Source organism: Gallinula chloropus, assembly GCF_964237585.1.
Source record: "Gallinula chloropus genome assembly, chromosome: 19".
In the NCBI taxonomy this organism is placed as follows: Eukaryota; Metazoa; Chordata; class Aves; order Gruiformes; family Rallidae; genus Gallinula; species Gallinula chloropus.
Window position 1 is genome coordinate 5,537,456 of NC_140104.1, and position 16,485 is coordinate 5,553,940.

The following is a 16,485-nucleotide window of genomic DNA, read 5'->3' on the forward strand; positions in this document are numbered from 1 at the left end:
CAGGTTCTTGTGGTATTTAGTGTCCACAAACACACAGATTGTCTCATTGTGCTGTGCACCATCGTTCCTTCCAGTGCCATGACACACGAGGGGCTTTGCTGGACCCCTCACCCATGGTGTGAGGCCGCATGCTCCAGGCCAGGCTCTCACACCCCCGGGTGGGCTGGCCAGGCCCAGCACTGCCCCAACCCTTTTTCTTTCAGTGAACCAGTGTCGGGGGCTTCTCCTACACGTCCTAACATAGCTGCGGGAAGGCTGAGGTGGGCTGAGAGAGTGGTGAGAGGCTGAGGCCGGTGGAGGGAGGCGCGGTGGTAGCAGTAGGAATACTGGGGTGGGTACTCAGGGGCTGAGGAGAGCGGAGGGAGACGCTGAGAGGGGCAACGAAGGGCTGAAGCGCGGGACGGAGAACTGAGGCGCGAACCGCAGGGCTGAGGCGCGGGAGGCGGGCGCTAAGGCGCTGAGGCGGGCGGAGTCAGGCGCTGAGAGGCTGAGGCGGGGCGGGGCGGGGCGGAGCGGCCGCCGCGCCCCCTCGCGGAGCAGCAGCCGCCGCCTGCGCGGGTCGGCCGCGCCCGCGGTGCCTCGCCAGCGTTAATGCGCGGTAATTGCCCGGAGAGGGGAGGCGGAGCGAGCTGCCGGTTGTCCGCCCGCCCGCCCTCGCTGCTGCTCCCCCCGCCGCCTCTCCTCCCCGGCCTCCCTGATGCCGAGGAATGGATAGAGCGGCTGCCCTGCGAGCCGCCGGCATGCTGGAGAGGAAGGAGCGGAGCGGTGGTGAGGCGGCGGCCGGCGGCGGCGGCGCGGGGTCCCGGGCGGGCGCGGCGGCGCGGGGCTTGCCGGCCGTGCGGAGCACGCTGCAGCAGTGCGGGCTGCTGCAGGACCTCATCGACATCTCGCTGTCCAACCTGCGCGGGCTCCGCACGAAGTGCGCCGCGTCCAACGACCTCACCCAGCAGGAGATTCGCACCCTGGAGGTACGGGGCTCGGCAGCCGCGGCGGGGCCGGAGGGGAGCCTCGCTACCGTCCCCCGCTCCTCACCCTGGGGCCGAGGCCTGCCCTTTCCCCTCAGCACCGGGAGCAGCGCGCCCTCCCCGGTGCCAGGGCCGTGCGGGGAGGCGCTCGCCCTCCCATCCTCCTTCCCTTGCTCCTTCCCCCGGGTAGAGGGGGATGCGGAGGAGTCCGTGGAAGGGAAGGGCAGCAAGGGAGGATCCCCCCAGCCCCTCTGCAGCCCTGTCAGTAGAGGGTTGACCCCCTCCCGGGCCCGGCTGGCCGTGGCAGGCCCCCGCGCCCAGCCCTCCGCCGCTGGAAAGGCGTCCCGCGGAGCGAGGTGCCACGGGAGAAGGGGAGGGCGCGCCCGGAGGGCGGGCGGGGGAGGACAGGTGCGGGGAGCCGCCGGGCAGCCCCGCTGGGCCGCGGCGGGCAGGGGGGCGGCCCGGGCTGTGCCCTGAGGGGCCGCGGGAGCTGCGTGTTGCTCGGGCGGTCATGCCCTGCCGCCCCCCGCCCCACTCTGCGCCCCGGGGCCTGTAGCTGGACTGTCGTGGCGCTGCGCGGGCAGATGCGGTGGAGCTGGGATCACAGGTGACTTGAGGCCCCGCAGTAGGAGGTGGGTCGCCACCGCGCCTGTCCTGGGAGGCTGGATGGACCCACGTTTTCCCTCAGGTCTCCGGTGTTTGCTTTTGAATGCCCCTGACCGCTTCCCCCGGCCTGGCATTATCCCTGGCTCGGTTTCACTGGTCGAGTGGGATCCTCCTTTCCCCTCGGTCGGTGTGGCTGACAGGCAGCATCACGGCCCCGGCTGCAGAGACGTTTTGCTGTTTAGAAAGATGATATGAAACTCTTTAAGCACAGAACATGTGCTGTTGTGATGCTTTCAAAGAAGGGTTGAATCTTCACGAGTCTGCATAAGTGTTTAGAAAGGCGATGCAGAGTTAGTTTTGCTTCGCTCCTTTGACCTTTGGGTACTTAAATAACATTTCCTTTTACCTTGTATGCAGGTAGCATTTCTCTCAGCAGAGCAGACAATCCCACCCCCACCCCCTTCTTTGATAGAAGGTTCATGTAAAGGCTCCTGGTTCTTTATTCCAGCCTGATACTGGAGGCTGTGGAGCTACAACACTGGGCCTTTAGGAAGAAAGATCATTACATCAGCGTAACGGTAACAAATGTGTATGCTGCAGAACCCACCATATGAGATATGGAGGTTGGGGGGAAAACATTGCAAAACAATAGGTGGTAGGTAGCATTTGGCACAACCTCTTGGAAATCTATCATTCTTCCTTTTTTCTTCCTCTGCCTCTTTTGTGGTTTGTTTATTTTGTGGGTTGTTTTGGTTGGGGTTTTTTTTTAATTTGTAGCACACTTTTTTTCTTTCCTCATGTCACATCCAAATAGTGTTTAAAAGGCTATTCTTTTTAAAACAGTGTTTGCGTATGCTTTTGGCAGCCCTGCTGCCAGCATTTTTAGTATTCAAACAATGTCAATCAGCATAATTTTTGAAAATGATCATCAGTATTTTGCTGGTGGACCTGTTTTTAAAGGAAGCCTTTATTCACAAAGGTTGAAGTCCTGCTATCATCTTCAGGTTCTTCTTAAAGCAACAAAAACTGTTTCTAGTGACAGTTGTGGAGCCTGTGCATGCATTCCTCTTTAACATTTATCTGGTTAAACAAATGGGAGTCAGATTCACTGGTGATCATAAAATTTATGATCAGGAAAAAGTCTTAGCTGAAAAAATTCTCTATGATGCATGGTCCAGTACATGAGTTCTCTGGGAATTCAACCAAGTACTGGATCTCTGCCAATATGCGAAGCTACAGGCATGGATATAGACTCCATGCCCTTTGCTCTGTTCAGTTGCCTGTACCAAAATACATGTTGTTGAGCATAGCCTGAGCCTCGTGCTTAACTCCCCGTGCCAATGTGCAGTGGGTTTGTCCGCAGGCACAGAGTAGAGAAGCAGACTGTAGGAGGTGAGGGTCTGTGGTTGCTTCCCAAAGCTGTTATTTCCCATGGTGGACCAGAGGGTGGTGGGCTGCCTGTGGCATGATGCGGTGTAATTATTGTGCCTGATTAATGTGTCAGAAATACATGTGTGGCTGGAGGCGTTTGCCTGTCGGACCATGTCGGTAAGGATGGGTGCTCCCACAGTGCAGGGAGCCAGTGGTGCTGATGGGCAGACTGGTGTGCGGCTCTGGACAGGCTGTAGGCAGCTCCTCAGGAGTCAGCAGTTTAAGCAGAAGCTTGGAGGTCTCTTGCCTTGTGGTGGGTCTCTGGGTGGCCTTGACACGTTGCCGAAAGGCTCTGTGGGTCATGGTTAGTGGCTGCTGGTGGGGTGGTTGCGGGGACTGCAAGCCTCGTCTGTACTTTGGGTTTGAATCTACACGTGTCTTCTGTTCTCATGTAGAAACTTTATCATGGGAAAAGAATGATGAAGACTTAGATGTGTCAGTATAACTGGTAAACTATAGCAAAGCCACAGGGAAATGATAAAACATGAGAGAGAGAAAGGCAGCAGACTGGAGGCAGGAAGTTCCAGTTTGGGAAGGGAGTGGACTTGACTCTGGAAGTTGAATAAGCAGCTCCTGTGGCCAAACACCAGGCTGCACATGGGTGATTTGAAGACAGTCCTGTATGAGGAGGCAAAAATCAGTTTATTGATTTTACTTTTTTGTTTTTATTCAAAGGGAGGAAAGCTTCCATGATAAAATTTGTGTACAGCTCATACATCTCTGTAAGTTTTGTAATGTCCAGTTTTGGTGTCAAAACTGTGAACTTAACAGGTGAAGGGATGCTTCCTTGAAGACCGTCTTCTGTGCCAGGGACCCACAGGGATTCAGACCACCTGTGCACAGGAGTGAATGCCATTGGGTTAACGTGGCTGTCTGAACCCCACACCCATGTGGGTCAGACAGGGTGGGTGTTCATTGCCACTTCTAATCCCAAGGTTACCACAGCCCTGAAGTAAAGTTCTGAAAGTAGCTGTAATGTGAAGGGAATCAGTAGTTTAAAACAGCAGTGCAAATCCATCAGAATGGCTGTGTCACTTTACACTTGAGATGCTAGCTTGGTCTTTGGCATTGCTTCCCTCTGTGCCTGTTCCCAGTGTAGATAGCTGTCACCTGTACCGTGTGATTCATAATGTGCCTCCTGTGTTCCAGAGACAAGAACACCAACGTAACCAAAGGTATTTGAGTGCATGCTTATGGCCCTCCCTATTTACTGAAGTGCTTTAAGCCCTTCCTCATTCCTCTTGCCTATAAGGTATTCTCAAAATAAAGCACATGGTAGATAAGGATTTCAAGCTGGGACCTTGACAGGTAAAGATAAGCACTCACAGTGGCTCAAGTGGGTGCAGGGAGAACTTTCTGTAATACAGAAGTAAGGTGGGGGGGAAGGGTGATGGGAATTGCTTGCAAATAATGTGTTACGTGAGCTGACCCTGTTTCACATGTAGGAAGGCCACTTCTTAGAAGGGCAGGGAGTTTCCCTGTAGTGGAAAGTAGATTGTGTTAGTTTGGTTATTAGCAGAGTAGGTTCTCTGATGCCACAAGGTCTTGTATTTTTTTAAAAGGCTTTATAGGTTCTGCCAAGTAAGTGCTTGAGTGTTTTTCGTTTTATGCGGTGCTTTGGTATATAGCTTGCTTTCAGTTCTGTCCTAGCAGGTTTACTCACTTCTCCAGTCAACTACAAAACTGAAATGGAAAATAATGGTAATTTTAACCCATATGTAAGAGAGCAAAAAAATGTCTTGCCATGTGGTGAGCATCCAACATTGCTCCAAGTATCCTTGCGAAGAAACAGCTCAGTCTTCACTCTGTCCCTGGGCTCATACCTTGCGTGACTCTTAAACTGGTTTTGCAATATTAGAAGCATCTTATTTTTAGCTGCATTTCTTTGTAAAAGCAGTTTCTTTCTGCGTTCACTTCCCTGGCTAAGAAGCTGACAGGGGGACTGGATCTGACATCTGTAGTGAAGCAGATGACACTTTAACACTGCAGCTCTGTAGGAGGTGAGGAGGAGAATGCAGCCCTCGGTGCTTGGTGCAGGGAGGGTTCCTGTGGCTTCTCTTGGCTTGGTAAGCTCTGGCAATTACCAAACTAAGTGGCACACCTTTCTCCCTGCCAGCCTTTAACTGTAGCACAGATGGAGCAGGACCAGGCTGAACTGAGACCTGGAGCGTACTTAGGTTGCGGATGTTAATGACCAAGGCGGAAAGAAAATACTCCTGAGAAGCAGCTACAGTGTTTCTGGCATGGGAATTGCCTCTGAACTGGTTATGGTTTGGAGTGTTGGGGTGGGGTGGTAGCATGCAGTGCTGCCATCTGTCTCCTTTTCAAAGACCCCTGTTTTCCTTCTCTTTGGCTGGACTGTCTGGGGTAGAGACATTCTTGGCCCTATGTGCAAAGATGACTTTGATTTCTTCCTCAGGAATGCCTTCTGTTCAGCACCCTCAGAAAACATACTGCCAGGTCAGACAGCCTGACTCCAGCTGTGCTGTGTCACAAGTAAGTCAACTACTCCACAGATCAGTCCTTCATACTGGCTGAGTGATACCAGTGGAGTGAGTGTGTTTGAACTTGCTTTGGCATTATCTCGAGTCATTTGGCAATTTGGCTAGAAAAGGCTTATCTCCTCCCAAGTGATCCCTAAGCAGAAACAAATGCTTTGGAAATGGGGGGGAGGTGTGACAGGAGAGGAAGAGGAGTTGTAGTCGTCCAAACTTGCAGACCGAAAGCTGGGCATGTGGTACACGTAAGGAAAGGAAGACTGTAAACTGGAAGTAGTGGGAGTAGTGAATTTTTCAGGCCAAGCTGCAACCTGTAGCCACATGTTTATAATCCTTGTTCAACTCAAAATACTTCCTTTTCCAGCAGGTCTTATGTAAGAGAAGAAGAAAGTCTCTTACTTCATCTTAACTTTTTGCATCTATGCAACCCACTTGTTTTTCTTTAAGGTGCTTTTTAGGGCTCTTTTGGGTTTTTTTTCTTCAATTTGTGTGCTTGATTGTTTAAGATTGGCCTCAACAGAGGTTCTGTTTGACTTGGAAGGAGGGGAGCTGTGTATTATGTACAAGTTTGTAGACATCTCTTCTTTGTTACAATGTGCCTTTGTATATGATCACATCATAATGGAACTTCGCTTATCTCCTACCATTGATTTTGTATAAATGTTGACATAAAAAGTCAGCAGTAGTGTTTTAACTTACCTGGAGCTTCCAGGACAAGCTCTGATGAGTAGGTTATCATAATTACAACAAGGGATTCTTCACTTTTCTGTCAAGGTCTGTATGTACTTCTCACCTTGGGCTGGGGTCTGCAATGTGCTGTTTGGGAAGCAAGAAGGGAAGTATCAGGGTAAGGCTTTGTGCAGCCTTTGTCTCTCTCAGACTGTTTCTGCGGTTGCTGGATTATGTTACAACAGATTGACTCCTGCTCATCCTCATGGGGAGTCTCAGCTTGGAGACCCTTTTTCAGCAACTGAACTCCAGTGAAGAAGTTCAGCAGGGCCTGGAGTAGGTGCTTCTGTATGTACACGCCTACACACACTCATGGGAACCCACAGTCTCCTGTGCCAGACAAGCCTCAGTCTCTGTGTGCAACTCCTGATATTTATTGCATGTTCAGAATTGATCTAATCAGTGAAGCAGCAGAACTTGAACCTCAGCTGTATCTAGCTAAACTCATGGATGTGACCAAGGTTGCACAGATACCTACTGAGCAGAACTTGGTCTGCTACTCAAGTTCACAGACTAGCTGTTAATTGCATTTTACACCAGGAAAACCCCGATTCGTGTTACAGCTGCATACTAGTGACAGATTTACAGCTATGAGTCAGCATGGTGGTACACAAATTTATCACCCAGTTTTATGCAGAAATAGGAGCACTTAACAAAAGAAGTCATGTGACACTAAATTTAGGAAACTGTTAGCTTAAAATTAAATTTTTAACATCAGACCATATAATCTTTCAGGTGCTTGAGGGTAAAACCTCACGTTTCCTCTAAGGCTAAGATTTCTTACTCTTATTTTCAGCCTCTAGGGAATTTGATATGTATATATTTTTAAACTAAAAGGAAAATTGTAATGAAAGTGAGCCTGGCTAGCTCTCAGTGGCTTGGGGCTGGAGGATGTATTGTCCAGATTACTGCTGTGGATAAAGGCACAGAATGATGTATAGATGACACCACCCAGAGATACTGACTCAGACATCTCTCTGAGACTTCCCTCCCTACTCATTTCTCACTCCCATGGAGTAATCCCACACAGTTGATGCTACCAGCAGTGCAGTGTTGCCATGGCTAGTAAATCAGGGAACAGGGATTTGTTGCATCTGGAAACACACCTGTTCCAGCTGAAATGGGTAGTTCTTCCAGGATTGAACTTCTGAGGTGTCATGGGCACTCCGGCTTCTTGGTGGGAACCTGGACCTAGTCAGAGGCTAGCTTGATGTGATTAAGAAACAGTTTGGCAATCTGGCAGTTATTCCTTCTTGGCAGAGCTTGGGTAAGAGCAGGCAGGGGGTTGTAGTCTGTGTCCCAGAATCTAAGACAGGATCGGTTCCAGGTTCAAGTAGAGAAAGGGTACTGGATGTACACTGGGAGGACAGCTGAGCGCCAACAAAGCGTGCAGGTGGTCTGGTAAGTGTTTTGCCTTAAGCCGTTGCTGCACAGAGCTGCTGTGCCACCCACAGGTCCCAGAGGCATGTCCCAGCCCGGCTGTACTCCCACTGTACACTGAAAACATGAAGTCATCACTGCTGCAGTTGTGCTGTTCACTTGAACCCAGCCTAGCTGACAGCTGCTGGTTCTGTGGCTGAACCTAGGTAAAACTGCTTTTTTGCATGAGTTATTCCTGAGCTGGAAACTCAGACTCTAATCTCAGGTTTTAATCTCTCTGGGCATGTGAGTGTAACAGCTCTGTCTGGTAAGAGGTGTCTTTAATTCATGTTTCTCTTAAGTGCAGCGCATGTACCTTAAGCCTGAGCTATTGGAGCTGTAGGTAGATGGATCTTGTTGGACAGAGGAACCTGAGCTTAAGTCTGTTCAACTAGCAGCATGACCACAGAGTGAAGCTTTAAGCTGCTGCTGAAAGCAGTGTCGCTGTGGGAATGCACAGGTGGTGAGGAGCAGGCTGGTGGCTTTGCTCCTAAGAAGCGAGTGGGGTTTTCTGTTCTTGCTTTTTGTTTTTAGGAGTTGGGGGAAGAGATACTAGATGGACCTAGCTGGCTGCAGAAGCATGCAAGTGTAGCCTTAGCAGAGGGATCGTGATGTTTGGCGTAGCAGGCAAAGCCCACCATAGCATAAAGATGCTGGGGTGGAAAAGACTAAACTGGAACTCAAAGCCAGAATGCTAACTTACTTTGGCTCTGCTTGAGCCTTTCCAAGCATTATTCAAGGTATCATTCAAAATACCTACAATTACTTGCTTCCTACAAAGTGAAGCCAATGGCAGGTACAAGCAGCCAACTTTTGAATGGAATTCTCCCCACCTAAATACAGGCTGAGAATGTTGTAGTTTGACTGGCAGTGCTTTTGGTCAGCCAGAAGTGACTTGGGGAAGGGGGCGTAACAGATGGTGCATGCAGAGCGTTGCTTAGGTGGCTGTGACTCAAACACACTTTCAGTGCTTTAATGAATGAGAGGAAAAAAGAAAGAAGCTTCCTGATGTGGTGGGGTTTTTTTGGTTGGGTTTTATTTTTTTAGTGGTGACTTTCCTAAAAAGACAAAAGAAGCAATTTCGTGTGTTTCTTTTGGTTATCCTTGGGAGGTGGTTGGAAGGGCAGTGTTGAGGCTGGGGCTGAACCTTGTTGCAGGCCCAAAGCATCCCCTGTCTAAGAATAAAATTGGTGGCTCTCTGTCATTGCCTTGAGGGTTTTGTTGGGTTTTTTGTGAGTGTGTTGTCGTCTTCATCTCTGTCCCCTTAGACAGAGATAAGGGATGCCCTGGCATATCACAGTGGAAAACAAGCCACTGACCAGCATGTCCTAGTTTTGAGTTTCAGTAGGGAGAACCTGCCTTGATGCTCTACCTTTCGAAGGACAATTCCAGGTCTGCTGAGACTCCTTGCTGGGGCTGTGATGTGTTTTCCTCTGTGCCCAGGGAAATGCTACTTGCCCGAAGTTAGGGCTGTGCCTGTCCAGGAGGTAGCTGAACAGTAATTACTCTTCTAATGTCAGCGTAAATGGAATTACAAATACTCTTTGCAGAACCTCCCTGGATATTTGCTTGTATAACTCAGAACAGTTGCAGTGAAGCAGCTTCATACCCATTAGCTGTTCCCTGTCTGCTTTCAGGGTTCTGCCTGCAGAACGGGACCTACTGCATCTATCTTGCTTTTGGTACTTTCAAATTAGGATTTAAAGTTAAAATACAGCTGTCTCATCTCAGGAATGTTTTCTAAAGTGAACAGAGGCTAGGACATGCCTAGAAAGAAAATCTAATTTGTACCTTGTGCGTCTTGGGGAAACATAGAAGAATCCCAGGTCACTAAACCAGTAGAATAAAGAATGGTGCTTTGATCAGAGGCTACTGAGTGCTGCTGGTACAATGATGATTAGCTGTCCTGAATGGAAGAGCTCTAATAGCAGTGGCTGTGAGATGGACTTCAGAGCAGGGATTAGCATGACAGTGAGGAATCTTGCTGGGATGCAGCAGAGCCAGGCTCTGGTCTGGTCTGGTCAGCCAGTGCCCCAGCCCGACACTTTTCAGAACATCCCTGAAGATTTTCAGAAGCCTTTTGCAAGAAGTTTAGCAGTGCAGGGAAGCACTATCCTGCCCAGTTCTCTCCTTACGTGATTCTAAACCATGGGTTTGTTGATTTATCAAAGAACTTTCACTTCTGTTTGAAGCAATCTAAATTTAGAAAGGAAGTCTTCAGCTTCTCATTGCTGCTGTGCGTGTGGGCTATTGTTGAGGCTTGCAGACTCCAGTGTGAGTTTTATTTTTAGCTATTAATGATGCTGAATAAACTGGAAAGAAGAACTAATTGTTTTACAGATTGAGAACTTCAGCCAGGCATCACCACTGAAAGAGATTAGATGGTAAATGGATCTGTCAGTAAGTAGTTACTGGAAGATGTGTGTCAGTGCCCCTTAGGCTGCCTTATGCTGCTCTAGGAAAACCTCTCCACACCTGTTTCTCTACCCATCCTTAAAGCATGGAGAATTCTCCAGGAACAGTTCTCCAGAGCAGTGTTTTCATTTTGCCTTCAAAGTAACATAGAGGACTGCATCTCCTGCTTCAGGATACAGTTGCACGGCTCCACTGCAATAAGCAGAAGTAGTAAGTCTTCGTTGCTTAAAGCTTCCTGACTCTTTTAGATTTCTCCTGCTTAAAAGCTGTTCATCTGCCAAGCAAAACATTTAAGTTTACAGGCCTTCTGTCTTTCTGACTAGAACTGAAACTTTCCACAAAGTGAAACACTTCTTATGAAGACTTGTAACTTTAACCCTCCCACAATTTCTGTAGAGACAGTTCAGAGCACCTCCGACCAATACCAGTGTCAGACTCTCGTAGTGCAGGTGCAGATCAGATGCAGTATATTTTCCCCTCTCATTGTAGTGAATTCTGGAAGATGTGCCCTTGCCTATTCTCCCTTGTTTTAAGGAAATAAATGCCAAAAACACACATGAGACTGATCCATCTACAGAGGTTTGCATAGGCCTTCAGCGTGCTCCTTTTGGAAAATGGTAGGGTTCTTTTGGTTTGGTTTTTTGTTTAGTGTTGGGGTTTTGTTTGGGGTTTTTCTTTTTCTTTCGAAATGCAAGGGTGTCTCTCAAGTGCTCTGAAAGAGGAAGGAGGTCATTGTGTTGAAGTCAGCCGAGGTGAGCACAAACACCTAAGACTTCTAGCATTTGCTCGTACAGCTAAGCTGAAGAAACCTCAAACTAGATATCATAGGGCTTGTCAACCCCATTTGTATTAAGCTAGATTGTGTGTTAAAACTGGTTTGGTCTTGCTTTGTGGGTCAAGCATAATATATGTAGAACCACTGGCTGACAGCTAGAGGCCTGATTTAAGCACTGCTGTATTGGTGGCGTTTCCTATAGGTATAATGAGGCAGAGTTTCTATGGGTTACCTCTCGGTGCACCCTAAATCCCTGGGCCATTTGCTGTCGTGGCTGGTGGCTTGAATGCAGCCTGTGTGAGCCAAGGTTTGGAGGCAGCAAGGGGAAGTGCTGTGAGCCCAGATCTTCAGCTACGGCACTGAAACACTGGCAGGATTTGTATGGAGACCGCATTTGTAGGGAATGCAGTCCTGTTTTGGGGGAAGATGGCTTTTCGAATGATGCTGAGTGCATCTCTGTAGCAGTTGTTACCAGTTTGCATCTATCTAAACAGGCCTTATCAGTTACCGTCTGCCAGTCTGTAACGAGGCATAGTGAACTTTGCACCAACTAGCTGAGAACTTCACTAGGGTGACACTAATACTTCGTTTCTGATTCTTAGGGTAACTAAATCTCTTAACAGAATTCTGCTACTAAGGCATGCCCCAGTTCCACTGATGTCTTCTCTCCTTATGTTTTTTCTATTATGTTGTTCAAATTATCTCAGCTACCGAGAATAACTAGTCTGTGGTCTGAGGGAAAGAGCTTTGAAGTTAAAGGACAACTTGCAAACAGTCAAATGGGAGGTAGTAGCGTCTGTGCTTTGATCTGAGCAAGAAGAGAGTTCTTCGGCAGCAGCGATGCAGTGGTGATGCAGCACTGCTCTGGGCTGAAGTCAGCGGTAGTGTTGGGATATTCCTTCCAACTCCCTGCTGTCGTGGGGTCAAGCTGCCTTTGCTGTGTTGCTTAGTGAAGGATCAGATCCTGCCTGCAGCATTTTATTAACAGTTTTTTCAGTGTCCTTTTGAACTGTTGTGCCAAGAAGGGTGAATTGAGAGAGATTCAACTTCTGGCTTCAAGGCACCCAATTTTTCGTGGCAGCACAGGGAAGACAGTGCAGAGCTGACAACGGCAATGTATTCCTTCTTAAAGCCATGTACAGAAATTACTTTGATTGTTGCTGTGGCAGTCAACTTTGTGATGTAGTGGTGCAACTAGGAGATGTTTAGAATGGGGGTTGAGGAAGACTGAGGAGAGGAAGCATCAACTGGTGCTGGTGTCTCTGGTGGCATTCTTGGTCCCACAGGAACTGAGCAGTAAGAGCTCTGAAACACACTGACCACCTTCTGTTGCAGATGCTCGTGCCCAGAGTTAAGGATTCACACACACAGGTCTTTGGGAAGAGAGGGAATTAAAATGCCTGTTACCTGTCTAGCTCCAGAGGCTGGGCTTTTTTAACCCTTCGCTTCACTGACCTCAGCAGCCAACTAGGGCAGTTGAAGGTCTGACCACGATGCTGGCTTTCCCTTGCAGGGGCAAACACAAAACCCCTTTCCAGGTAGACTGGAAGTGGAGCTTCAGGACATGGCTCTCCTTGTTAGAGACTGCTGCTGTAGGTCAGGAGGGCTCTGAGCAAGCTGCTGGGGAGCTCGCAGGTGCATCGATGCTTGCTTCAGGCTGCTTTTGTTGTGTGAGCTTAGCCAGGACTAGCTAAACCCTGGGTCCTCTTCCCGGTTCTCTTAATGTCAAACACTTCTGCTTCTTAACCTTTCCCAGGCTGGGCTCCACTGTGTGAGCCTGTGCATCCTGCTTGTGCCTGCAGTCTGTGCATCCTACCCCTTTGCTGTCTACCCCATAGGCCTATCCAGCTGCTAACCTTTCTGCGTAGCACAGGGCTTTGTCCTCTGGATGGAATCTCTGGGACAAGCAGCCTGTCCAGGCCCCTCAGCAATGGCCTGACTCAGCAATTCTGCATGGTTCTGGCTTGATCTTTCCTGCAGCTGTAAAGCCAAGGTGCAGGGGGGAAGGGGAAACACATGGTCTGATCCTGCCCCTCCCCTCCGCTCCTCATGGATCCTCTACATAAATAGGCTGTCTCAGCCTTTTCGGTTTTCCTGTATTCCTGACAAGAGCCTGGTGTGAGGTCTCTTCCGTGCCAAGCATGGCCCCTTTACACTGCAAAGAATAAAGTCTCTGCATTCAGACTGTGTTTTTCAGGGTGGGTTAGCAGCATTGCCTTTGTCAGCTTTCCTGACAAAGCCTCTGTGGTGTGGGAACAGTATTGGCAAGCGCTGCGAGAGTCTCCACATTGCTGGAATTCTTTAGAGAGCTGCGAAAGTCGGAGCCTTCGGCCCCCAGTGCAAGTAGCTGTGTCCCTGGGATTCCACTGGCACAGGACACAGGGACACTTGGAGTGCTACCCCGATGGGTGAGGGATTTAGAAATTTATCAGTAAGAGAGGCTCATTTCTTTGGGGGAAAAAATATTGTGAGGGTTTTTCCTCTAAGAAGTCCTGGCACCACCTTTTTGCAGTACTGTGGATTAAATACTGAAGCGCCTTCTGTTTACCAGAGGTACGGTTTCCATGCTGTTGTGCAGATGGTTTACAAGCTGTCTAGGGATAAGACTTTCCAAAGTAGATGACCTTTCCGTCCTTAGATGATGGGCACTCTGGGAGAGGTACTTCACAATTAACTTGCATGGCAGCCCTTGAGAACTGCCAAGGAGAAGGTTGAGTTGGCTGTGTGTGAGGTGGTCTAACCATTTCCCCCTTAACAGAAATGAGCATGTACTCGATCCCTATGCAACTGACTGCAAATAAAAACTGATGGCAGCTTCTTTGAGATCAGCATGGATAACATGGCAGAGCTTCGCTTTGGTCCCATCTAGCTGCATGGAATTGTGTTTTGATTATTTTGAAAGCTGGTCTCTGAGCAATAGATTCCCTTACCCTAACTGGGACAGGCAAGCTCAGATACAAAGCTGAATCTTCATTTCTGCAACTAGTGGAGGAGTACTGTGGTCTGTCGTCCTCTGAGGTTGCAAAACAGTGGGGAGAGCTTTCACAGCTTAAAAGTGAGAAGTGGGCAGAAGGAGCCTGGTTCATCAGTGGTCTGTGCCCTCAGGAGGGATGGCTCAGTTCTCCTGAGCTTTCCAAGGCACTTAAGCAGTTGCTGGGGTACAGGAAGATTTATTTGTAAAATGAGGACAACTGCACTTAGTGCTAGCAGAGCACCCTTTGTTCACCCATCATAGTGGTGACACAAAATAATTTCATTCAAGAGGGTTCGGATCCTTTTCATGTAAGGATTTCATGTAGATTTCAGGTCAAATAGGACCTGTTTGCTTTAGCTAAGGAGCTGACCCCAAAGCAAGAAGCATTTTCTGCATGGTCTCTGATAATTTGGGCATCACAGTGCCCCGCCATGGTTCCAGGTGCATGTCCAGCAGCTCACTCCCAAGTGAGTGGCTGGGAAAAAATCTCTTTCCTTAATGACTATTGTCCACTTGAAGGGCTGTCTTCCAAATCTGTCTAGAAATGGTGTGGGTTGGGTACCTGCCAGATCTCGATTTTAATATCTTCTGATGTTGCTTTCATTTCCATTTTTGTTTATGCCTTTGCTGTTGGGGAATGGGTAAGCTGGTTAGTGATACATCCTCAAAATAAACCTGTTTCCAGGTGCTGGCAAATTGGGCTATAAATACGCATTTGTGGCCAAAGGCTGGCATGAACTCTGTATGAGGAAGGGATCCTCAAATGTGGGCTTACATGAGCAAGAGCTATTCCTCTGGGTGCCTGCATTGCTAACTTTTTGAAAAATACTGAGGATCATATTGGAGCAGTGTCTACCTGACTTGACCAGAACTTTGCTGCTCAGAAAAGCCAGCTCAGTTTTACCATGCCCAGTGCCTGGGACCCAACCTGGAGGCACGTTTCCCTTGATCCCAGGCGGGCAGCAGTAAGCATGACTTCCAGGCTGGGCTGGCTGTCTCATCTGGAGCTCCGCAGCGTGTCTGGGGCTGCTGCTCTCCAAGTTCGACCTACTTCTAGAATAGGATTTAGGGCTGGTGGTGTGACATGGCAGAGTGCAGTCTGCTGTAGTCTGTAGCATGCTGTGGTCTGTAGTTATTAGGATTATAACATTACTCCTCTTCAATGGCAGCAGAGAGACCTAAACTCCTTCAGCACATCCTTAAGAGACGTGCCCTGATTGTACCCTGGGCTGCAGAAACACTTTGTTTGGGGGGGTCTGTGTGGGAAACAGCAGTGTCAAAGCACGTGTGGTTCATGCACGTCGTGTGAATTGCACATCATGCAGTGGAGTACAGAATTCTGTATATTCTTCAGTAGGCTCTTGGTTTCAGAGCAAAACCCTGAACTGGGCGATACACATTGGAACTTTGGGGCTACTGTAGGTTGATACTTAAACCCTGATGTACATGTTTGCTTTTAACTCAGGGGTAAGAAATAGAACACTTTTCTTCCTTGAAGGCTTAAAGGTGTGGAGCACATCTGCTGTGAGCCGTGTTCCTTTATCTTAAAGCACTTAGGATTTGCAGTAAGGTAGTTATGTTCCTGTAATGTATTTTCCAACCATTCTTTAATCCCTAAGATGTATCTTTCACAGCAGCTTTAATGCTAGTGGCCTTGCAAAGTGTTACAGTATCAGGCATCAAGTACTGTACTCTGGAGTGGCTTGACTGCCACTGACAGTCCTCTCTGCAGCCTTTATAAAAAAAAAAGTCTGCTGTTTCTGACCTGCTGTCTGCTGCTCATGACTAAAACATGCAGTAAAGACTTTCTAACCTGTTTGCCTAAAAGATTAGGTGCTTGCTCTACAGGTGCCCAAATGCCACTCATAAGGACAGCCAGTACTCTTGCTGTCACTTCTGCATTCTGCCTTTGGGCATCTGGAATGACGTCCAGAACAGCCAGCAGCAGACAGGTGGAAATTGCCACAACTCAGTACAGATAAAGGTACCTTTTTCTAAATTATTTTCTCGTGCTCTGATGAGCTTCTGCTTGCCATCTGCCCTTTACACAGTTGTCATATCGTTATCTGTTCTTTCAGAGACAATTTAATTAGATCTTCTTTCAGTAGGTTTTAATCAAGTGTTATGGGGTTGCTGGTAAATTATTTACAGCCATATCACTTGATGGAACACTTGGTCTGCTAAAGGTATCACGTAAGTGACACATCCCTAGCAAAGAGTACAGTTGGCTTGAAGTTAGAACCCTGCTTGTGTTCCTTGGGGTTATCCAGTTGATGGTAGACCAATGTCAGGTCATGTGAGCCCAATTTGCTTTACAGTAGCAGAAACTGAATGTGGCTGTGCTGAAAACAAGGGAGTTGGAGCAGTTTAAAACTAGGGTAGGAGCTGAATTTAGCTGTAGTCTCTGCTGGCTCGGTTCTTTTATAAGTGCTTTTCAAGGTTGAATACCTTAAACAGTGTGGCCTTGACCCTCACTTGAAGCTCCAGCTATTTTAACAGAAGTGCTGTTGTACTGTCTTCAGACTTGGTCTGATGTAAAGTGAGTGTTTTTAGAAGGGTACTAAGAAACAACACGCAAAGAGCAGAGGAAAATAACCTGAGAAAGTGGGTATTTTTAGAATACAGAAGGATTCTTTCTCTGCTTTATATCACCTGTGTCTTAAGGTGAACATT

At 48.3% G+C, this 16,485-nt stretch overlaps 1 protein-coding gene across 1 annotated transcript in view; it reads left to right on the top strand.

Annotated features, from left to right (window-relative positions):
- Positions 1–707: 707 nt before the first annotated feature.
- LOC311199025 (kinase suppressor of Ras 1-like) overlaps positions 708–16,485 on the top strand; it is a gene marked incomplete at both ends in the record, with an annotated part of 51,356 nt that continues 35,578 nt past the window's right edge. The window contains one exon of the mRNA XM_084273070.1: positions 708–968. Within this exon, the coding sequence (XP_084129196.1) occupies positions 708–968 (261 nt within the window). The remainder of the gene's footprint in view (positions 969–16,485) is intronic.